At 30.7% G+C, this 25,144-nt stretch overlaps 1 protein-coding gene across 7 annotated transcripts in view; it reads right to left on the reverse strand.

Moving 5' to 3' along the window:
• The window catches only part of LOC111054374 (BAI1-associated protein 3), a 291,489-nt gene that overhangs the window by 11,557 nt on the left and 254,788 nt on the right, over positions 1 to 25,144 (reverse strand). For 2 of the 7 annotated variants that reach the window (XM_039429750.1, XM_039429749.1), the window contains exons 13-23: positions 24,874 to 24,998; positions 16,748 to 16,855; positions 15,582 to 15,719; positions 14,638 to 14,689; positions 12,991 to 13,029; positions 6,617 to 6,765; positions 5,831 to 5,933; positions 4,756 to 4,863; positions 4,047 to 4,121; positions 3,207 to 3,308; positions 1,971 to 1,994 (exon numbers count right to left, since the gene is read on the reverse strand). In XM_039429750.1, the coding sequence (XP_039285684.1) occupies positions 1,971 to 1,994; positions 3,207 to 3,308; positions 4,047 to 4,121; positions 4,756 to 4,863; positions 5,831 to 5,933; positions 6,617 to 6,765; positions 12,991 to 13,029; positions 14,638 to 14,689; positions 15,582 to 15,719; positions 16,748 to 16,855; positions 24,874 to 24,998 (1,023 nt within the window). The remainder of the gene's footprint in view (positions 1 to 1,970; positions 1,995 to 3,206; positions 3,309 to 4,046; positions 4,122 to 4,755; positions 4,864 to 5,830; positions 5,934 to 6,616; positions 6,766 to 12,990; positions 13,030 to 14,637; positions 14,690 to 15,581; positions 15,720 to 16,747; positions 16,856 to 24,873; positions 24,999 to 25,144) is intronic. The other 5 variants (XM_039429752.1, XM_039429751.1, XM_039429756.1 and 2 more) reach the window with 3 other exon arrangements.

Raw genomic sequence — 25,144 nt, forward strand, 5'->3', positions numbered from 1 at the left:
TAGACATTTTCATTTTGATCTCAAGCATGTGGATGAAGAAACTTTCCACAGCACAAACATAAATAGATTGGTAGCCAAAGACCAAGGTGTAAGGAATTAAAATAGGTACATATTTGTTAATAATCATATATAATAGCTATCGCGTTACAATATGTAACGCCACGTTGTTATAGTGTTTCAATATATACAGGTCTATTATAAGAAAACAATATTTCAAAACAAAGATTTAAGATCAAGTGTTCTACAATCTGTTCCAATTTATCTTGAATTGTTATTTTATTGCTAGTTTTTCAATAAATTTAATATCAACTTTACTTGTTCACAACAAACTTGAATAACTTATCACAGTTCAAACCAAAGAGTTATCTTTAAAGAGTTAATTCCTGGTCGTGTGCAGTAGTGTTGCTATTAAAGTTTTTAAATGAATCAAGTCAACCGTAGTTGAGTTTTGTTATTTATACATTTTCCAAAAATATTGATCTCTGAAACTCTACAGTATTATTTTTTAAATGCCTATTTTCACATATTTATATTACTGAGAAATACGTGTTCATGAAGAAATTACTAAGCTATTGGAATTAAATCACAAAAATTACATTGAATCACAGGTTACGGACATAGGGTTCACAACACATAGGTGGGATTAATAGTTATAGTTGCGGAAAGTATAGTTGATACTCATGCTTTCACTAAATAGATAGATATAGAACAGACACTATATGATCTCTTTTAGAGTAGATTGGGATAACTATCGTGAAAAGAATTACAATGCAGCATTATGTAGTTCGGATTTAATTTACCTACTAAATAACATAGAAGATGAACTGATAAGAATCACATAAAGGAGAAAAAATTATTTTATTTTATGCAAGACATACACTGTAAATATTTCTAGCACCTTATCCTATTTTCATGAATCGCTAATATACCTCCATCGTTGTCATAATTATTATTTTTCATACTACTATGTATGTCAAATTATTCACTTTCGAAATTATTGATCGAAGGCTAGACTGACCGTTTTAAAATACACTGATACTTTGTCCTATAGATACCAAGTAGGTAGGCCTACACCTTAAATGTTAATATTGAAACCGTATCTTCAAATCACAACTGGAAATGTTTAGAATGGAATGTTCGAGATTTCAGAAGATTAATTGACTTTTTGTTCTAGTGCTTACATTGTTATATTGTACATACATTTATATTCTAGTGTTTATATTGCATATTGTTTCTTATGGTACTAATTAAATTGTCTTAGACATCCATCCTAATTACCTTTAACATTTTTGAACTCTCTCCCAGAGCTCAAGCATTAGCTTTTCTGGGAGAGCCCATTATTTCAATATTAAAATAAAAGAAAACATTCGTTGAATAGGTTTTTAAATAAGTTTAGATTATAATTAGTTATAACGTTATGAGAATGTTTTTGTTTCACTAGTTTGTAAAAAAAAGAATGGCAATAAATTGATTTTTTGATAGCGATTTTCTCAATACTGTGTTATAGACTTAGTTTTGTAGTACTTATTTTTTAAAGTACTTATGTATGTGGTTTTGCTTTTGCTACTATTCTTAGTTTTGAAGGAAGCTATTGTTTCAGCACACACAATTTTTAGAAATTGGATATGAGTATGTGATGATATCGTCGAACTATTTGGGTATAGAAATACATTCCAGATGATAGCACGGTACGGGTATATTGAAGAGTTCATTTTGATATTAGAGAAGCTGAAGATAAAATTGGAAATTTTAGAGGGATACACAACATACTGTACATTACCTGATGCATACAAAAAATATGAAAGTTTAAAATAAAAGTAAATGAATAAAGATTATACCACTTACCGTGGAAGTAACTTAGTATTACAGAGCAAGACAAAATTTCAATTGACAAGCAAGAAAAAAAAGATTAATAGAAAAAATATATAATACGAAACACATAGACATACACTGTACATACACATACGTACATACATACATCCATAATTGATTGGCTAGAGCAAAAAAATTATTCTTAAAAGCATTAAACATTTGTCATAAGCATTAATAATAATTTATAGATTTGAAATAACTTATGCATGGCCGAACTTTGGTTGTTAATAATGCATTGGAAGTTTAAGACACAGTGAAATTTAAGAAATTTGAAATGTAAAAATTGTCTGATAAAAAAAGAGTATGTTATTCATTAGCAAAACTTTCAATTCAAAATGCAATGCAAAATTCGAAATATTAATAGACAAATATATTGGAATATAATTTTTAAAATCTTGTATTTGCTTTTGTCATTATTGAAAAATGTGAATTAATTAAAAATTATCAACTATTCCAGCAAGGCAAATTCACCAAAGTCCAGTAGCTTTCTTAGAACGTTCACAAATATAAATCTCTTTTTCGCATGTCTAGACCAAAAATAATTTGAAAGCTTACGATTGCACATAAAGTGAGAATCCTACATTGAATTGTAGTGGGTAAATCAATATTATCCAATGACAAAAATTATTGTAGGTAAGATTATAAGATATTCCATTCGATTTTGTTAATCAGCCATTCGAAAATTCATAAAAAAATACCAAGCCTCTTTAGGACAGTACATTTTCTTACCCTTTCTCATGGCTAACAAATAAGTCAGATATTTTTCACAAAATTTCCAACTCACCGATTCATCCATATAATCACAAGATGGATCAAATGAGTTTCCTGGTTCGTTGTAAAAATGTGAAACATTATAAAACCAGAACAGTGACATAGGGAATCGATTTGAAATACAATTACGGTAAGCATGCTCAATGGAAAAAATCATTTTCTATATTTGGGAACTAAGTTTAAAACAATTGAACAGAAAACTCAACCACTTGGATTTCTAATTGAACCAACTTATAATACGGTAGGCCTATCATAATTATCCAATTGTTTGGTAAGTTATACTACTGCATTTACTCCTATTTCGGATAGCTCCACTCGTCTGCATAAGATTTCCTACTAATAGGCTATATTATGAAACAGCATGGTATAAAATACATAGCCTACTTTTTAATGGTTAAATTGAAAATTCAAAAATTAATCATTCCTCTCATACAATTATAAAAGCAGCTACTTGCATTTTGTAGGATTCAAGACAATAATTTGATATAATTCATGGCCTGAAAGCAAACTTCCAAATTCGAAATAAATAGTCTAAAATGGATTGAAAAATTTGAGCAACTTACCTCGTCAGTTGTTTTATATGCACCAGTATCTTCATAATAACCCGTTTCTTGTAGTTTCTGTTGTACAAGTTGAGAATAATGCAAAGATCCACTACAAATGATCTGAAATACAAAGGAAATATATAAATTTTGACTCCTAGTACAAGTTCAGAATGTAGTTGAGTAGAGGGTGTAGGTATTCTAGATTGCCTAATAGGTACTTTTAGATTATTTTCATTTTAGTAAGTTATACTTCTAGTTTTTTATCGTATTAGCAGAATACACGATTGAAATAAATATTTTCTAATAACATGAATTGTAGGGTGAGCTATTAAAAATTTAAATTATATTGGTAGCAGTATAAAGAATAGGACCTGCCGATGATTCAAATTATCACAATTTATTTCATTTATTGGAAGATGTGAACAAAAAATACAATATTCAGAACCTGAAGGCCAACAATTATCTTGGAACTTCTTCTTTTTCTAATTTACTCTCATAAATAGTGCCACAAATACATTGGATATGTCCTCAATTTCTTAATTTATATTCACACCAAATAATTCCTCTAACAAATCACTAAATTAGAATATGAATGGAATTGGAATATGGAATGGAATATTTGGAATTTGAATGCAATTTTCCACTGCCTTGATAGAAATCGTTCACCTAAAATAACTACAAAATTTGATGGTTATTTTTCATTACAACTGAATCCGACTTGATGACTATCAGATGAATCGAAAATTAAAAAATGAAGAAGTATACTGCTAGTGTTACTACTTGTTACGATTGCCTTCTCTTCTATTACATGAACCTTCTAACAGTACATTGCGGTAAATGAAATAGCATCATACTCACATCTACAAGTTTCATTAGAAGATTATATGATCCAACAACATCCGGCCAGGCTAGCTGTCTCCAGAATTCTTTGATCTGAAACATGAAAATAGGATAATCTTGTCAAACACAAAATATTATTTCTCTTTTACAGTCTACTCGAATAGTCTGAAGACTATTGCTAGATGCTAATATTGATAAGTAAAATATGCCTTTATTGGTAAAAATATTCGTTCACATCCTCAACTCTCGATTTAACGATATTATAGAATTATTGGAGACATTCATCTATACAAGAACACATGTTTGAGAGAACAATATATTGTAATAATTCAGGGTCTGGAGTCCACATGCACCATCTCGGCTTTAACGGAGAGTCAGCTCTTCGTTTAAACCCGTAATGAATGGAACAAAATCAATAACAGGTAATCATGTTTTAGCGTTAAATGTATATGGTGCAAATGACCCTTTAAACGTCCTTCCAATACATGAGAAGCGAGTATAGATTGTGATGAATTTAATCAAGCAAGATCATAACAAGCCATCTACAAATATTCCATTTTTGTAAATAATGAGATTTTCCAACAAAAAATGAGAACTAATGGAAATACATTGATTAATATGATTCTCAAATTATTTAAATAGAATACAAAGAGGTATTAGTAGCATGGAATTAATGAACTATTGATGATAATAGATTGTTTTTTGATGAATAAATGTGTCAATTTACTTGATAGAAGCAGGCACTTGTGTCAACGGCCGAAGTACTGTGTTTAACGATCAGATCTCCAATACAAAATCTATTCAGCTCCATCGCTTTTCGTATCCTGTTCAGTGCCTGTAATTCATTCATTTATTTATTTGAAGACAATACATACAATTAATTCAGGTAAAAACAACAGGCATTCTTCGCCCAGAACTGCTTTGAATCCTAATTTAGAAAATACTTTCTAGAGATTATAGTGTTTATAGTAGAAACAGTTTATGGACAGAACGTGATTATAGTAGTAGATTAATCAATAACCAATCAATTCACTCATACATATCATGAATGTATATGCATTTATTCAATTTACTAAAACCATTTTACTTATATTTCTTTGGCTATAATTTTATTTTTTAGCTTTACATTTATTGTCGAATGAGTTTTATTGTTTCAACAGGCTCAAGCCTAGAAACCATTGTCACATTATCAAATAACCTATAAAAATATTCAAGTTAACTAAATAAACTGAACAGGAATCAAGTAACACAAATACCTCTTGAAATTAATGAATATTATTCTTGAAAATGAATGACATCTTATTTAGGTAATTTCTTTGATCTCTTAGTCAGTGTTTGGAAATTATTATAATTTACTCCACTGTAGAATATTATAAAACTGTAACTGTTAAAAGCACCTCAGTGGAAAAAGCAGGTATTTATTTATTTTTTATTTGATGAGGGATATCAAAAACAGAGCATATTGCATTTACAGCTGCATATTAAATTTCACCAACCACTAAACTAATACCAGAATGCTTCAACCATCATTGAAAACTTGCTCTAGACTAAAAACGTGAAAAGAAAATTGAAAAGTTTGAAACCTGCTATTCAAGTATTACACCATTGTTAACAATGCAGAAAATCTTTCAAAAATTAACAAATACAATAAAACGAACATTTTTGGAATTCAGTTACACACTTACACAAGGATGAACCATTCAAAGACCCTTAACGAAACTAAACTGAGAATTCTACTGCAATTTTGAATAAATTCTATGATATGAATTGAAAACATTAAAAAATTACAAATGGTAAGATACCTTAAATTTGGCAAGATCCATCCATTTATCGATAGCTGGCTCGAACCAGGCATAGAATTGTGAGACCTGCAGCATTTTATGGTCAGGCACATGCTCTCGAAGACTGTAACAATAATATCATGAACCAATAAATTATTTCACATAAAATTATCCAAGCTGTTCCAAAATACAAAAGTGAATATATTATACAGAAGTATAGTTCATTTATTAGATTAGGTACGTTTAATTTTTTAAAGGTGATAAGAAATATAGCCGATATACTTGGCTGAATAGTCTACTCATACAGATATAATTGGCCCTTGCTCTCTTCCAACACATTCAGCGATGTATCTAAATAGATCAATAATGTGATTAAAGAAGATGAAAACCATCCGGCGATTTTTTTCCCAAAAAATACAAAATAGAACCTATAAATATAGGCCTATAGTTTAGCTAACATATTTGTATAGGTGTAAGCCACATTTTCATCTGTGTTGCAAAAGTATTTTCAAATAAGGAAAAGTTATAAATTCATAGTTATTGATACAACTTTAAATATAATAATGAGTTAGTGCCGGTTGCACAACAGCCGGTTAAATTTTAACCGTGATTAATTCCACGAGAACCAATCAGAGAAGCCGTCTTTTCAAAAACGCCTTCTCTGATTGGTTCTCGAAAAATTAATCACGGTTAAAATTTAACCGGCTATTGTGCAACCGGGCCTTAATCTCAAGTTAATGTCTATCTCTACTTTCAATTCAAGATTACTAGAATATAAATAATGAATACTAAATGGATGAAACAAACTTTGCAAATTCCTGTATGCAGAGGTAGAGCTCGAATATGGGCGTGCCCACTTCTGCCCCTGGTGGGAGGGTGGGGGGTTCACTGCCGATCTCTGACGTTTTCAACTGCTGGCAAAGTTGCATCACCTCGGGTCCTACCTCTGTTACAGCCTTAGCAAACAACACAAAAACATCATCACTACTTCAAATATCTAAAAATATTTACAATTTTTATCTAAAATACGAACAGTTGACAGTAAATACCGTATTTCCTAGAAATATATTTTACTCCGCCAATTTGTAAAGTGAACCAAGTCTTGAGTAAACGATTACAAGGGGTTAGTAAAATCATAAAATATAGTGAATAAATTGATGGTGAGGATGAAGATTTATTGAATTTATATGAATAGTTTGATGCAATATTAACCATTAGATAAATAATTGAAAAATCTAAACCATTGTTCAATAGAAAACTTGATACTACAACCTGTTATTGGCATTTCAATATAAACCATCAAGATCTGAATATTTCACTTTGAAAAGTTGTTTTGATTTTGTTCCAGATTCCCTGACAATCTCAAGAACGTGACCTAGTAAAGTGGATGGTATTATTAACAAGGTTTTTATTCAATTATTACTAAAAAAATTAGTAAAGGTTTAATTAATAATTATTAGTATTATTCATTTTTTATGAGGAAGATAATGAAGATACTGTAGAGGAATATTTTTACAAATTCCAATAGTATTATTGGTTTTTCCAACAGATTATTTTATCACGATGAAGTATAATTATTTTGAATATTTTAAACAAAATAGTTGGAAAACAATTACCTTAATTTCAACTTACCCTATGGAAAAGTGACATCTTATTACATGGGGTTTTCAAGATATGAATAGCAATAGGAGAACCGCAAATTTAAAAATATTATTGTTTCAAAAAATTTCTACTGATTTGAAAAAAAATTTAATGCTTTTAAATCCTTCTATAATTTTATCCTCAATAGAATATTTATGAGTAAGTCTATTCAAGAAACAGGATCATCCTATTACATCAATTAAAAAATCATGAATTTAAGGCTTTTCGAATGTGAATCTAGAAAAATGCCTGAATTTATAAGTTGCGTTTTAGACTTCCTGTACCGTATTGGATTTTTATTGATTGAGGTTAGTGATAATAAAAAATTGTATCGTTTTAGTATTTCAATGATTTTCTCATAATTAATTTGTACTTTGAGCTTATCTTGAATAATTAATCTTAACCTCTTCTTTACCTTAATATAATATATAACCTTCTAATATATATATTTTTCACATACACATGCCAAAATACATTAGTGTTTTTTTTAAACATTCAATTATTTAAAAAATATAATGATGGTGTTTAGACAAAATGTTATATCAAACTGTGTAAAAATTATGTACATTTTATTTATATCTCTAAGGTGGTGAATTAATAGTGCGTTTGTGTGCGTATTAGCCTAAGCGTTGGTTCAAAATTGCGTGAGTAATTGTGTAATAGTGTCCTGTGGGACACTTAACATCACTTTTAATAAAAAATATTACAATTAAAAACATCAAACAATCACATTTAACCTGTTCATCAAAATGATAAATTCTTGAAAATCTTTATTTATTCATGGATAACGAATTAACATTCAGGTTATGGAAGCCAATATAGGAGAGTGGTAGGTTTCTAGATCACTATGCAATCCTTTGCATTCAGTTATTTTACAACTAAAATTTACTCTTGTGAACTTTTATATCTTCCATTTTTAAGGCCAATAATCTGGTAAAAGGAACCTGCATAATAGATAAATAACATTCATTACAAAGTCGACCAAGCTATCCAGATCTAGTGGGGAAACAGATTTTGCCTGGATAAAAGGACTTTCAAACGTTCATGTACGGTAACAGCCGTCTGATCAGTACGTGATGTGAAATACATACAAAACGTAAAGCAGACAGACATTGTTATAATTCACATTCATTGTAATTACCAATTAAATGATTCAATTTCCATCGATTTACATCACAAAGTTTGTTTTTAAGTCCTAATTATGCCTGATATGCAAGCCTAACTTTGGCCTAAACTAAGAGTAATATGCAGAATGAATGAATAATACTGAAAGTAGCCTTGAATTTGTTGATCCAAGACGTTCTGAGTTATTTCATCAAGTTTACAACATTTTAATTGACGACCTGCAAGCAATGAATCAAAAGTGGCAAATACTTAATTTTATTAACTGACTGAACCATGCTTTCGGATCGCTTCGGATCCATTGTTAATGATTGACCTTTCAAAATGACAATAATAGCTTGCTTCATTCAGTGATAACAATGGTTTCACTAAAATTGTAGCTTGTAAGTCGCCGATAGAAATTGAAATTGAAATTTATTGCCAAAACAAAATTACAATATTACAATATATTAAGTTACAAAGTGTTAAACAAATAAGCAAAACTCAAACTTAATTATTAGATCAAAACTTAATTTATCTTTATTTTGGCGACTGCTGGCATAAGTAAGAACTTGAGAGCCAGCAGTGAGTTTACATTATTTGATTTAACAAGTTTAGCGCTTAACTAAAATTTGTAGAATACTTATTCTATTTGGCTTTTTAAATAATTATATATATATATGATCATCAAAAACTTACGAATAACTAAAGAATACTCAAGAGTAACTAAATCTATTGTAGCGTTAATTTAAAAAAGAAATTCCTGTTTATCCACTCTTCCACAGTTTTGTGATATTTACCAGTTGGTTTTTCTATAATGAAATTTGACGGAATTTGATAGTGTTAAAAACTTAATAGTTATTCAACAGTGTATCCGGGAGAGAGAAAAATAACATTCATTCATACAAATTAGTACATAATCGAAAGGATAGGGAGAGAAAAATAAGATAAACTTGTGCTATTTCTCTCCCAAATTTAGATAGGGTTATACATAGTGCGAAATAGGTTAAGTCTTGTAGCTCTTCACTACCACTTCACAAAATTTTCAATCCTTAAATATGTTCACAAAGTAGATTTTTCAAATTCACATTGGATATAAATTACGAATGGAATGTTAATTGTGGGGGATGAGACAAATCATACAATAGAAACAATAAGAATACTGTAATATGGTTACAAAAAGTACCTGAAGATCGTATCTTACAATATTCTATTTGAAACCATTCTTGACAATTATTATTGAATCACTTGAGATTTTTTTAAAGCTAATTTTCATCTTGATATGCGTAAATAATATTCAACTAGAGAGAATCGACAACCGAAATCATTTTTGTGGAAAAATTTAGATGTATCAATAAGAATGTGTTAGAATGAATACCGGTTAATTTATAGAAATTACTCATGAAAATTCATCACTCTATAAAAAATATTACAGTAGGCCTACTAGGAACAAGTTTGAATGTTAAATTTGGGCCTATGTCCATTCTGTGTGCATGTTGTCCAAAAATCGAAAATCTCAAGTAGGGGATTTTCTTAGTTGAAGTTGGGAAATCAACACCAAAATTGATATTTCCCAAAAACACAAAAACATTTCTCCGAATTTTTCAACAGTAAAAAGAGTATTATTAAGAGGGTCATAATCGAATCTTGTAGAACATTATAAATAATGAGTACTGGTAGAATAAGTTCTTATTATTGATAGATCTTGTTTCACAATTTCAGGGATCTAGCTAGAATTGATAAATATTGAATCCCCGAAGAACGGTTCATTATGAAATTTATATTTGAAATATTAGAGACATGGAATACCTTTGAAATTTCAATTCAATAATTTTATAATCAGGCTATTAGTATTAATGAGAACATAAATGTTATATGCCACTACGAAATGCTGAATTCTAACACTGCATTCACTGTCTAGTCAACGAACACTGTATAGAAGCTTGGCATTTAGTTAACATAGGCTTGCATCTAACAATTTTCTAAAAACATAGAGAGAGCCCAATATGAGAGAGCTTAGCAAATTCAAAATGCACGATTGAACGATTATATGCAGAATAGTCTTTACAGTAATATCTATCACGTTTATCAAGTATCTAAACACTGCATGCATTAAACACTGTACGCACACTTTTTGAATTTATAAGTGTGCCATTAACATTAAACAACTATTAACGTTAGATTGAAATTATTTTTTTACTGTCAAAATTTTTAAATGGAAGAGTTACCTGAATACTGAATTACATAAGATGATAAAATCAATGTTGGATAATAATCAGAAGCCGGAAATATTAGGCCAACATTAGAATATTATAGTAGTCTCCCGCCAAAATGAATCAGATTGAATCAACCATGACCAATTGATAATGAATGATTAATAGTCGATTGTATTGGCTGTTCAGTGGCGAAAATGAATTTAAGCTCAGTAAACTTTTAAGTTTGAAGTTATAACTGAGCTCCAAAAACCTCTCTCGATCTTCAATTATTATTGGACCCTACTGACCAATGATATCATCGGAAAGTAGAATGACTCATTGTAAAATTCACGCAAGATTCTACATTATTTCATGATAAATGGGAGGAGAATCAAGTAGGCAAAGAGTTGGTCTTATTGATAACAATATGTTCATTATTCAACCAGAATTTTTTGTAGTAGGAATTAAGCCCAAAAATATGTTTTGGAATGAAATTTATTATTATTGTTTTAATTATATTTTCGTGTAGTTTAAAATCTCGTGGATATAGAAAAGGGAATGGAAAATAAATTTTAGAGTAATATTATGAATTATTTGATATTTTAGTGATCCAAAGGAATAATTTCACACAACAATATACGTCACTGAATTGATTATCTGGTTTTATTATATAATATTCTCTCTTACCTGCTCTTAATTTTATAAATAAAAGATCAAAGGATAAAAAGAAGTACCTTTGTCAATAATAATATTACCTTGAAAAATATCTATCATCATTGGTGGCAATATTATTAATTTCTCTCGATTTTCTACTAGACCAATTGAAAATTCAGTGGTATAGAAAATATATAAAAATGTGACTATTTGACTATTGCCTTCCAAATTATTTTCTCGGATCATAAAAAATATAAATCACAGTCAACTTTTTCTGATTTTCCAACACTTACAACAAATCTAAAACAAATTAACACAACAAAATAATTTTTCGCTAGTGGTTTCACAGAAAGGCACTACGGAACACTTTTGTTCGAAAAATCACAATTAACTGCCAACAAATTGCCGTTTTGTACAATTTTGATGTTGTAAAAGCTATCTAAAGGAACAAAACTCTAGACAAAAAACGTATACAAGTAGTCAAGGGTGACAAGAACAAGAAAATACATGCGTCATAAAGCAGAACAATCATGGCCGCCCTTCTATAAAACAAGCAAAACAGAGAATTTAGTTAAATGTTCCTGTTCAGATCCAATTATCAATTATTATTTCTTATAAATTAAATAAAAGAAATAAAATTATTGTATTTTCAATCTCTGAATTTTTATTATCAGGCTATGAAGATTTACGAAATATTTTGAGATTGGTCTTCAAATCAGTATGCTATTCATTCAGATTTGTACTTGTAAATTATCCCTTGAGGAATATATAAAACATATTTTAGCTTATTCTCAATCCTATCATGGAATTGAAAACTTTGCACTTCATTATTAATATTCATAATTCGATCTGAACACGAAGCAAGTAGTACCATACAGAAACTTCATTGATATTCAACAAAAATTGAAAATTCATAGAATTATTTTAAATGCTCGAATGAAAATCAGAAATATTATGGAATAAATATAAGTTTAAATTGTTATAAGAAGTTGAGATATAATGAAGCTTCAATTATTCATTTTAACATCTGCAATAAATGATTGAGTTTAGTTAAGAGCTGAGGATTAAAAGCATTATCAGTCAACATGAGCACAGAAACTTGTTTTGGCGAAAAATGGACTAAATCTGTCATACAATATTTAAAATGAATTATTATTTATTCAGTATTCATGTTGAACAGAAAGTTTAGAACTAGATCTATTAGTCTGCATCATTGACGTAAATGGAATCATAATGTTGCGTTGAAAGCATGAATAATATTTCATTGAAAATCGTTATAGATTGATACTGCAGTAGGTAAGATACAATTATTGGACAATTTGAATGATTCAAAAGTAATATTTCTTATTTGATTATTGATTGAAAATGCCGAGTTCAATCTGATGAGAAGAATTATTTCATAGACTGTGTTTCGTAAGGATTCAATAATCAAATTTGTTAATATTAAATTTTTGTTTTGGAATAAGCACATAATTGAATTAATTTGGAAAATGATATTTTGCGAATGTTTTTCTGTGATAATGCCAACTGATTGTATCTAAGAAGCGAGCAATGCAATTATCTTTTGTTTGACCGTTGTCAATATAATACCTCCAGTATATCCAAGATTTTTTTGAAATCCTTTGCCAACTAAGAAAAACAATTCAGATAACAATCGTTCAACATTCAATTGTTGCAAGCAATTGTTTCAACTCTGTTGAAAGACTGCTGGAATATTAAAGATGCTAAAAATAGACAGAAGAGAAAATTGGTTTTGAGACTGATTCTTAGAAGATTTCAGAATTTAAATAATATGACTCACTAAACAAACCAAAAACTCGATTCTAGATGAACGATGAATCAATAAAAATTGGATAAATGAAACTTTCATTATGGAGAAATGTTATGATTGAATTGAAAACCCTGAATTTACTTGATGTATACAGGATTCCTATGTTGTAACTTTGACTTCAAAAGAATATTTTTATTGAGTTGATGCACCACTAATAAGCATTCTCTAGAGTTCCTGAATTTAGAGTTCATTATTATGAATAAAGAGTTACTAAATTAAAAGTATGAACTGCATTTAATGCATTATGAATTCCATTCATTAAATCTAGATTGAATTAGCAGAACAATCTATGAGTTGAAAAAGTGCTGATTCAATAGAGAACTTCAGTGTAAAATATTTTCTGGAGAGCCCTAAAATGTTTTGAGATTCAGTCATACACTACTGTTGAATTTTCTGTTATTTTATTTGATACGGTACCGTTTTATTAATGTAAATCTGTTCTGGATTACGGTACTTCATATTCGAGCAAGAAAATTTTGCTCTACTTCATAAAACATGATCAGAATAGGAAAATCGAATAGTTCACAACAATTCCTATTCTTGAACTATACTGTTCAATTATTATCAAATAGGTTTCACTAATCAAACTGAGTAAGTAATACAGTAGGCCTATTATGAATTTGGAGATGGACTATTTGAATAGTAGTAGTGTTTTGATGAACCATTATTCATTCAATGAACCAAAACATAATACTAATGAAAAATTGGTTGTAGAGAAGGAATTAAAAACGTGTTTGAGTCACCTTCAATTGAAATTTGTTCAACTATGGAGAGGCTAATCTACATTTATTTTTGAAATTATGAAATGGAGATTGAGTGGAAGTAAAAGGTGAAAAATTGAACAGTTGATGGAAGAATCATAGATAAACAAAATTAATAGATAGTCAATAAAAAATCAATATAGAGTACAAAGAATTATACTAAAAATATAGTAGGCACAGAGAAAGAGAAGATACAGAATAAGCAAGATAAGAAAGACGAAGAATTTCTTTTGAGAGAATTGAATTTATATCAGATTGTACTATTGATTGTTAGCACTGAATTTCAAAAACTATTTTTTAGGATTGTATTTTGAGAACGAATACCGTATATCTTGTATTAAATTATATTGATAGTAGGATTCACCCATTTTTATAGTATCAGGTGGTAATATACTTTTCATTAATGTATTGTGAGTAGTATCTTACTGTCATATAAATAAATTTTAAGTAGTATCTTACTGTCATATAAATAATCAGTTGAATTATTAATAAATCTCTGGTCCTATTCAGTTTAGAGGTGTATCGAATACATATACCTTTTCAACTAAATTTCTATACTCTTGTCATAAGATGAACAACTAACATATCTGTCTAATGAGAGATTATCAAACTATTAAAGCAGGCAATAGAGTTTTCTCAACTTACCATTTTCTCCAACGTCTTGTATATAGAGCTGAAGTAGGCTACTCCGTTTGTACTGAAAAGAAGAATTGATAGCTAATAAACCTATAGTATCAATAATTGCCTTAGGCTATAGATTGAAACATTACAAATGAGAATACAGTATTAACATTTGTATAAAATTTTGCATTTTCAATTGTTTATTTGTATTATGTGTTAAGAGAACAATTATGATATAATATTATCCTTGTGCTCTCATATGTATCTCAATAAAATAAATAAAATAATTATAAATATAGAATATAATTTACCATAAATAGTATAGCCTAAGTATTTAGAATTCAAATACTTTGTATTCATTAAAAATGGATTAAGAAAAATAATGAAGTATTGTGTCTCTCTAAGCTAATAAGATTATTAAATGGATTTTCACTTATTGTTGATCTTGAGCTACAGTATTTAAGAAAATATTACATTCAATATGCATTAATCAAACAAATATTGCCAATCCCATAAATAATATCAGTATGGAGAAGATACTCTCAAATGTTAATCTTTGTTAAACTTTTTATCATCTTGAAATTAACGATGAAATAGTAGACTATTATTTTATCTTAATAATATTATGACTAATTACTAAATAATTATAAAATATAATATATTTTTTGACAAATAAAATGTATTTGAAATAAAATTGATCATTATTGACAAGAATCAAAAATTAGTTTAAGATCAGATTTATCGGGATAACTAGAAGAGAATAGTAGAGAATCACAGTTTTCTACTGAATTATAGAAGGCAATGGAAAAAAGTGGCAACACTGCCGTTCTATCATTTTTACTTACTTTATATTCTGAATCTCACTATTGAATTGCAAACTCTCACACCTGCAAACACTGTAGATTACAGTGCTTACAATTAACAATCACAAAACCGATTACCAATAAATATGTAATAATGATGCTTACTTTTCGAAAGTAGCATTGTAGTAGTCAAGTCCGCGTTGCAAGTCGACTATGAGTGCTGTGATCAGCTTCACCAGCCCTGCTATCCTGGCATCGGGATCCGCCCGTGTGCTAGCCACTACTTTGTGTTGTTCTTCGTACCTGCAACATTTACAATATTAATTCATCATCAAATACAAAGTTATTACGGAATACCAGTTGAATATATGGTACATAAGTATATCCACACGTCCATATCTTATGACACCATGTCTACACATGACACAAATCAATCAATATCAATTTATTTACAACACACAAGAAAACAAAATCGCAATATAACAGTTACAATGCAAAACGAAAATAAATAAATAATTAATAATGAATTCATTTCCTTTAAAAAATACAAACAAGCAATTAAAACATAAAAAGTACAAAATATCTAAAATACAATAAAATAGGTATATAAAAAACGAAATTTAGTTCTATTGCTTGGAAACTATAACCTAATCAATTTTGGGAAATCCATGTACTAGAGTAGGTGTTAGTAGTAATAATAGATTCTGGGTGGGGGAGCAAACTGCAAATAGGTTGGGTAAGTGAGCTCACATATTGTTTGAGATTATGATGTCTTCCAGTAGAAATAATCCAGTTCTTAGCGGCAGTTTTGAATCTTCTTGGGTTTTCTATTGTCTTGATTTGTGCAGGAAGTAGATTGTGGAGTTTTGGTGCTAGGTGGTTGAAGTGTCGTTGATATATATATTGCCTTCCTAGCCACGTTCGTAATAAGGTTTCTGTTTCTTTGTGTTATGACTGTGGTTCCTATGTTGAAAACTTTCCGGGTTTTTGTGTAGTCTGCAAATTATTTCCAAGAAAGTTTCCAAGCCAATTTTCTAAAAAATGGTGTGGTGGTTATTTATTCACTCATCAATGCATTGAATGATTTTTTGAATTTGATCATGATTAAAAACACATAGAATGATTGGAAATGAGGAACAATCATAGAATGTTTGGGAATGGAAAAGAGGGCTCAGCCCTTACTATTAATTGATTCCCGAATTATCGAAAAAGTTGATTTAAGTTTAAAACATATTGTTAACAATATAATCAGTCCACATCACAAAATGTTGAGAAAGACTTATAGGATAAGGCACAAAAATCTATCTTGAAATAGAACAAAAAGCACTTACCATTCCAACGTTCCCTTTTTCAATGCAGTTGCGATCTCTCCTCTTATCTCCTTATTGAAGGGACAAACTTTCCAAAACGCTTTCATCGATGCTAATAATCCTAAACACCTGTGAAAAAGAAGATTTGTTCAATCCTGATTCAACTATATTGTCGAAGTGATAAATAATTTCTGAAAGTGAGTGAAGCGACTTTCTAAAAGGGAGTATAACAATTTCAAGACGTGGAGAGTGTCACGTTATTCTTTATATTTAAATAACGATTAGCCTCCTGCTTGGCATCAGTCGGTAAAGCATGAGATTTGATATAATTAGGTCGTGGTTTTTCTAATAGTATTCAGTCTTAAAAAATCTTGATAGGCCTAGATATGGGCTTCTCCTATAACTCTTGTAATTCAATAAATAATAAATATATATAAAAATGGTACTTATACTATAGTGTTGAGGAATAAAAAATAAATTGCACACCATGAAAATTTCACACATATATTACACAAATAATGCAAAGATCAATCGAGGCAAAAAATATATATAGAGCGATAAAAAATATAATATAAAAAATAGAACAATAATTTTATATCAGCAAAATATCACAGGCTAAACTTTATATTCTAGATTTATGGCACGAATCATTACCATGTGCCTTTATCTTGAAATCATATGCATTCTTTGGCATGTAGCTGTGACATGTACTTGCTAATACTTGTCGGCTTGGATAATTCAATCAAAAATATGTGCTCTAAGATCAGCTTGATAAATTAGCCACTAATAATCCAAATATATCTATATATTAAAATCTCTAGTATTTAGTAGATTTATTTGTATCGAATATATATTTTTATCTCAGGGTGCAAGATTCGGCACCTGACGGAATAGGTAGAGCCATTCATCTAGTGAATTAGAACTATGATAAATTATCGCAAATTGTATTGCAAAAAATTAAATATTGTATGCATACGTTTGATAGCCTAGATTTCGTACTTCTTTGATTAAATAGAAATTTCTAAAATATTGATCTATATATTTTTCTTTCAATTAAATACCTTTAATACTAAATTTTACTTGCGCAAGTATTACTCTTATTAATTTCTCAATTTATAATAACCCTTTCGGCGAGCTAGCTTTGATCATCAGATTAATTCGAAGCACTAGGGCGCCCATCACTAATTCAAATTTAATCACTCACGTGTCGAAAATCTTCTTGTAAGCCGCCGATGTCGATCCAACTCCATGTGGTCCGGGAATATGGTAGCCGGAATCGTCTCCTCCAAGGGGTTATAAATTTAATTAAAATGAAAAATGACTTCTGCTTCACAATAGCATCACGAAGTCTTTTAAGAAATTTAATAATTTACTTTAACTTTAATTTTTACAAAATTATTAATAAGGTACTTCGCTCTAAAATATTTGGGGTCCTCTTATGGTGGCATCTGGCTGGCGAGTGCTGGTTCTTCCTTCTCAAGTTTTACAGATCCTCTTTCCGACTTTCAAATTAGCATAAAATTTAAATATCCCAATCCTCCGCCATTAAATTCAAATAGATCTTACAAAAATGCCAAAATATTGCTTAGATTATATGATTAATAATTTCTTTGCATTCGAGCCATATTGATAACATAGATTACACAAATTTTTACACAAAATCTACTACAATATATAAATATATATAAATATTTTTGAATTGGCCTACAGTTGCCGCCTATTAACTGCCGTTTTACTATTGGTGCATGCAAATTTTATTAGGTATTCATGCGCCTGGTAACTCTTATTTCCTGAATACATTAAATTATTTTTATTTGGTTTTTTATTTATGCTCTTGCATGCTAGTTAATATTCTATATATTAATATTAATTCCATGCTACCTAATAATTAGCCACGTGGACGGGTGTTTTTCACATTGCACACCATCCGAATGCAATAAAGCTCTGCCAAGGGGTTTTGGTCAGATTCTACGTTCTTCGGTTTGATCGATCTCTAGGTCACCGATCCGTGAATACATCTACATAACCTCAATCTTCAAATATTTTATAAATAATCTATTTATGAGTAGTAAACTTCCTTCAAATCCCTTTTAGGTTCTTGTACCATTTAGCCAGAACAAGCTGATGCTATCTAATCTTGTTTATTATCTGCTTGGCGATATTAGCCAATTACTTTATTTTTAGACCTATTACTATTTCTGTTAGGGTTTTTCATCTACCCAGATTTAAATATGTTACACGCGCCCCTGGGTTTGAATTCAAAATATTTGAGAATCACAATGTTTTTAATGAAAACCCACCCTTCAATACATTGATATACACTATACTTTATTTATAAATTATACTCTCCTACTTCTATCACATTTCGCAGACATATTTGCTGCATCTCCTTTATACCTTTATCAAAAACAATAACAAATTCTCCTCCTCAACACACATAAAAATATCATAAATATAAACTTCTAAACGTACTCCTCCTGACACATTTACAACACAGTAATTTTTGAATTCGCCGCTTGCAGGGCTGCCAACTTAACTACACACATTTCATAATTCTCATAATGATTCCTTTTAGACAATAATTTCGATTCATAAACTTCTGGGCTTATATCTTATAGTATTTCTTAGGTCTTAATATAATAATTTTCTATACATCAGGTACAATACTTTCTTTTGCTAATGGCTCTTTGGTTTTGGTAACTGGTATTCACTTTAACTCTTTTCAGGTAACAAACGTGGCATAATTAAAAGTAATAAATATAAAAACATATAAATAAATATATCGACATTAATAAATATAATAAATAACAATAATAAATAACTCTTTGGGTACAGTACTTCTTTTTATAAACATATGTTCAACAGACATTACATTCATTTGATTTGGGTGGCTTTGGTCAGCTGGTCGCTGTTCTACAATCATAGTGTTACTGTTACATCAGAATTGCTATCGACTTTCATAACTAACCTAACTGCTCAATTTTTTCTCTTAAAAAGGTAATTAACAAATTTTAATTTTATTATCCCCGCTTGTGTCCTTTTTTATCTGATGTATATAATTTAATTACATATTTAAAAATTGTTCTTTTCCTTATTGCAGGCTTCTAACGGCTGGAAGGAATTAAAACATTGGATTGTTGCCACGAGGTCCTATACCAATATTAAATTTATTAAGGAAGGTTAGTAATCGGTTTGATAATAATGTTTTCCTTGATTTCTTATCATATTTATTTCAAATTCTGTGATATGGCATGTAAAAATCCCGTGGTTTACTTGCATCTTCTTGCATTCTGTTTGTAGATGTTGTAGGCTGGTGAGGTTATCTGCTGTTGATTGTTGAGGCTGTCCTAATTGATAATTTATCTTCATGAATTTAAAGCCTTGTATCTTGGTATTCTTTCTTCAAACAATTCCAAACTTCATTAATGTATTCCTTTAATCCATTCTTTTCCAATCAATCTGTATCTTAACTCATCCTTCCTTTTATTTTCATCTAATACTCTTGATTTCGGCTCATTATAACTCATTAGGCTTGCAACAATAAACATTTTTATAATATTAAATTCCAATTATCAATAATAGATTCTTTCAATACCAACAATACAATATTTTCCCTCATATCTACAACACAGTATTTATTAATATCACAGCCATTATTACAAACATTACACACCATATCCAAACATTTATCATCTTTAACAATATAATCTCTCAACATATAGCCAGGTACTTCCATTTTATTGACATTATTCCTTATTTCTTTCACTCTTCTTAACCACCTTCCATTATTCATTAGTCTCAATAAGTAGTCCACTCCATTATTTCCCGCATAAATCCATAATAGTATTTCTATCAGTTCCGTTTCTGTCATATTCCTTTGGCCTATTTTTCCGGTCACATCGCTGATCATAGCCTTTAAAACGTATGTGCCGCGGATGCATGCCTTCGGTCCGCTCCTGTCCTCCTCGGTGACGGTCCGGTGTCCTCCTCGGGCGTTTAAATCGTGCATGCGGCCGGTATGCGCGCGCGTGGTTCCTCCTTTTCTTTCGCCTCCGGGCCTTGCGATGCATGTTCTTACGGTCCTGTATGCTGTCCTCCTCGTCCTGATGTCGGTCGGGTGTCCTCGGGCGCTTCCGTCCCCGGGCCTTACGGTGATCGCTCCTCTTATCCGGTAGTCCGTCCTCCCTGGTGTCGTCCTCTATCTTGGGGTCCTCTGTCTGTTTCGGTGGTGTCCCTGATGCGCGGGTGTGACGTTCAAAGCGGGTAGTATGGTGGCGGTCTCCTCCTGGTAACTTTATAATTTATTAGTGACTCTCGGCGGCGGGTTGCTCTTCGGTGGGGAACAGGTACTTAAAATTGGTTGTGCTTGCGGCTGGTTTTAATTGCATGTTGGGCGGCGGTTTTTGATGGTAGGCTGTCTTGTATTGACTTCTGTTTTTCTAATATTTTCGGTAAACCGTTCACAAAGGTGGTATATGAGGCTGTAGTATCTTTATTTTCTCTATCTATTTTTTCTGAGCTTGTGTGGGTTGTATCGGGGTTATCATGTAGACATAATTGTTTAGATGTAGTTTTCTGTATATCTGGTGGCGGGTCGTTGGGTGCTGGGTTCCGGATTTTTTGTTGATTCAATCCTATTGCATGTGCTAATGTATAGTTTGTACTTATTTGATGAGGTGGCGGTTTGTAATTTCTATTATAATTATTCTGAGTGTAATCATTATTTGTGTTGAATCGATCATGGCCATAATAATAATTTCTTTCATAGGTTTGCTGTGGATAATGGTTTGTTTGACGATTCTGAAAACTTCTATTATTCCAGCTGTTATTTTGATTATGATTATAGCGGCGTTTAAATTGAGGGGTAGATCGTGAGCAATCATATGGTACTGATTCATAATTTTGGCTGTTATACTGATTAAATTTTGAGTTATGTTGATTTTGTGCGTATCTCTGGTCTGAACGGTGGTTTGATATTGCCATCACAGACTGTATGCCATATAATGATTTATCAGCTGCTTGCAATCAGTAATGGGTTGTGTGGCGAGTGCCATTCTAACTTGATACGGTAGCTTCTTTAAAATAATACTTGCTAATGCCGATTCATTAATGGGCTCGCTCAATTGAGAATTTTTAAACTGTAGGGCAGTGACGAAAGTGGTACATGCACCGTCTAAGTTAGGGTTGAAATCGCATGATATAATGTCCGCTAGCACGTCCAACTGTTTACTTCTGCTCCAATACTGTTCCAGGAAGACAGCTACAAACTCATCCAATGATGTAAATTCATGGGCTCTACTCCGAAAGAACATCAGGGGTTCGCCAATCAATAACTAGTCAAACGAAGACGCCAAAAATTCCAAGAGGTGGGTGTTAATGATTGAACTAGTTTTATCTGATCTATAAATTCTTTAGGTTGGAGATAGCGGTCTGTATTGTCAAAACGGCCTAATTCATTGAAACTGTGTAGTGAATCAAACGTTGCTATGGGAATAGGCTCTATATTCTCGTGCGGAAATTGATGTATTTGACTTTCAAGTTGTACTAACTTCTTTGGGCCTGTTTCCAATGACTAGAGCTTCTGTTTCATTATCTACTACTTCGGCATTTAATTCAGATGAAAATAATTGCTGTTCTCCAACGGCTGTCTCCAAGAATTAAGTTGTACTTTGTTTTGATTTATATCAGAATTTAGGTGAGCTATTTGTGTAGATTTACTATTCTGTTGTTTATTTATGGAAATAAGTTGACTATTGTTCCTGTTTGTAGCTATTTCATGAATTTGTGAAGTGTTTTGTGCTGGTAGGTTATCTATTCTTTCCGCAGTCTCCTTACCCATTCTTACCGATGTATCCTTCAGTGATTCCCGCATTTCCTTCATTTCCGCCTTTAAGTTCTTCATTACTGTGGTCATTGTTTTTTCTAAACTATTAGAAAATGACTTGATCATCCCCTCTACTATAACCCTCCTTATTGCTTCTTGGGAGACATTTAACGGTTTATTACTGTTCACAGGATTCTTGGCGGTGATTGAAGAGATCTGGGCGTTGGACTCCATCGCGCCCCCCTCAGCGTCGATCTCCGCTACTATCGCCGTCTGCAGTGTGTCTGCTACCTTACTTTGCGTGGACGAAAATGAGGATAGGCCTATGGACATTACAAGCCAGGTAACCTATTTATTACTAAGCTCTTATAATATAATAATACTATTCATTGATTTCTGACTAGCAGTTTAGGCCCATAAAAATATAGCTCTCTCTATAAAAATATTTTTCTACAATAATAAAATAATAAAAATTTTCTTTAAAACATATAATTTCTCTTTATTTAAAGCTATTGATTCCCCAAAAAGTAATACAAATTTCCCTTCGCCAGTTTTCCTCACAACTCGTATAAGTTATCTATAATTTTCAATATGGTTATTGACTTAATTTCAAATAATTATTCAAGGCTTGGCTCTCATCATCAGTCCCACGTTGGTACGACATGTCTTTGTGTCACGTTATTCTTTATATTAAAATAACGATTAGCCTCCTGCTTGGCATCAGTCGGTAAAGCATGAGATTTGATATAATTAGGTCGTGGTTTTCTAATAGTATTCAGTCTTAAAAAATCTTGATAGGCCTAGATATGGGCTTCTCCTATAACTCTTGTAATTCAATAAATAATAAATATATATAAAAATGATACTTATACTATAGTGTTGAGGAATAAAAAATAAATTGCACACCATGAAAATTTCACACATATATTACACAAATAATGCAAAGATCAATCGAGGCAAAAAATATATATAGAGCGATAAAATAAATATAAAAAATAGAACAATAATTTTATCAGCAAAATATCACAGGCTAAACTTTATATTCTAGATTTATGGCACGAATCATTACCATGTGCCTTTATCTTGAAATCATATGCATTCTTTGCATGTAGCTGTGACATGTACTTGCTAATACTTGTCGGCTTGGATAATTCAATCAAAAATATGTGCTCTAAGATCAGCTTGATAAATTAGCCACTAATAATCCAAATATATCTATATATAAATCTCTAGTATTAGTAGATTTATTTGTATCGAATATATATTTTTATCTCAGGGTGCAAGATTCGGCACCTGACGGAATAGGTAGAGCCATTCATCTAGTGAATTAGAACTATGAAAATTATCGCAAATTGTATTGCAAAAAATTAAATATTGTATGCATACGTTTGATAGCCTAGATTTCGTACTTCTTTGATTAAATAGAAATTTCTAAAATATTGATCTCTATATTTTTCTTTCAATTAAATACCTTTAATACTAATTTTACTTGCGCAAGTATTACTCTTATTAATTTCTCAATTTATAATAACCCTTTCGGCGAGCTAGCTTTGATCATCAGATTAATTCGAAGCACTAGGGCGCCCATCACTAAATTCAAATTTAATCACTCACGTGTCGAAAATCTTCTTGTAAGCCGCCGATGTCGATCCAACTCCATGTGGTCCGGGAATATGGTAGCCGGAATCGTCTCCTCCAAGGGGTTATAAATTTAATTAAAATGAAAAATGACTTCTGCTTCACAATAGCATCACGAAGTCTTTTAAGAAATTTAATAATTTACTTTAACTTAATTTTTACAAAATTATTATAAGTACTTCGCTCTAAAATATTTGGGGTCCTCTTATGGTGGCATCTGGCTGGCGAGTGCTGGTTCTTCCTTCTCAAGTTTTACAGATCCTCTTTCCGACTTTCAAATTAGCATAAAATTTAAATATCCAATCCTCCGCCATTAAATTCAAATAGATCTTACAAAAAATGCAAAATATTGCTTAGATTATATGATTAATAATTTCTTTGCATTCGAGCCATATTGATAACATAGATTACACAAATTTTTACACATAAATTCTATTTAATAAATAATATTTATTTTATTTGTATCAAATATCATTGGGATGATACTTATTGTGCACAATGTGTAGAGGTATGAAGACGATGGGGGTACCTATATAGGATATCAATAGCATAGCAATATATAAGAGAGATTTCTTGAACAAACACATCCTCAAATAATCAATTGACAAATTATTGTATTCAGTTAGGACTGATTTAAGAAATCTATTTAAATTTGATGAGTGTAAGAACAAATATGAAAACTAACCTAAGAAGATTGTCAAGACGGGCCATGGATGGTCTGTGATGTGGAGGAAATAGAATCCGATGCTTTCTTATAAGCTGTAACGAGTAGTCCAAAAATATGTTGAAAGATTCGGCTAACCATTCTTCCTGAAAATATCAATTGCATATTCAATTATTCCAGATGTCAACAAGCTATTCAAATATATTCCACCTATTATTCTACGTCAACTTGAGTTTTTTCATTTATTTCATAGAAGTAATCACTTACAAGCATTAATGTGTTTTGGTATAGA

This window comes from Nilaparvata lugens, chromosome 5 (assembly GCF_014356525.2).
Source record: "Nilaparvata lugens isolate BPH chromosome 5, ASM1435652v1, whole genome shotgun sequence".
NCBI lineage: Eukaryota > Metazoa > Arthropoda > Insecta > Hemiptera > Delphacidae > Nilaparvata > Nilaparvata lugens.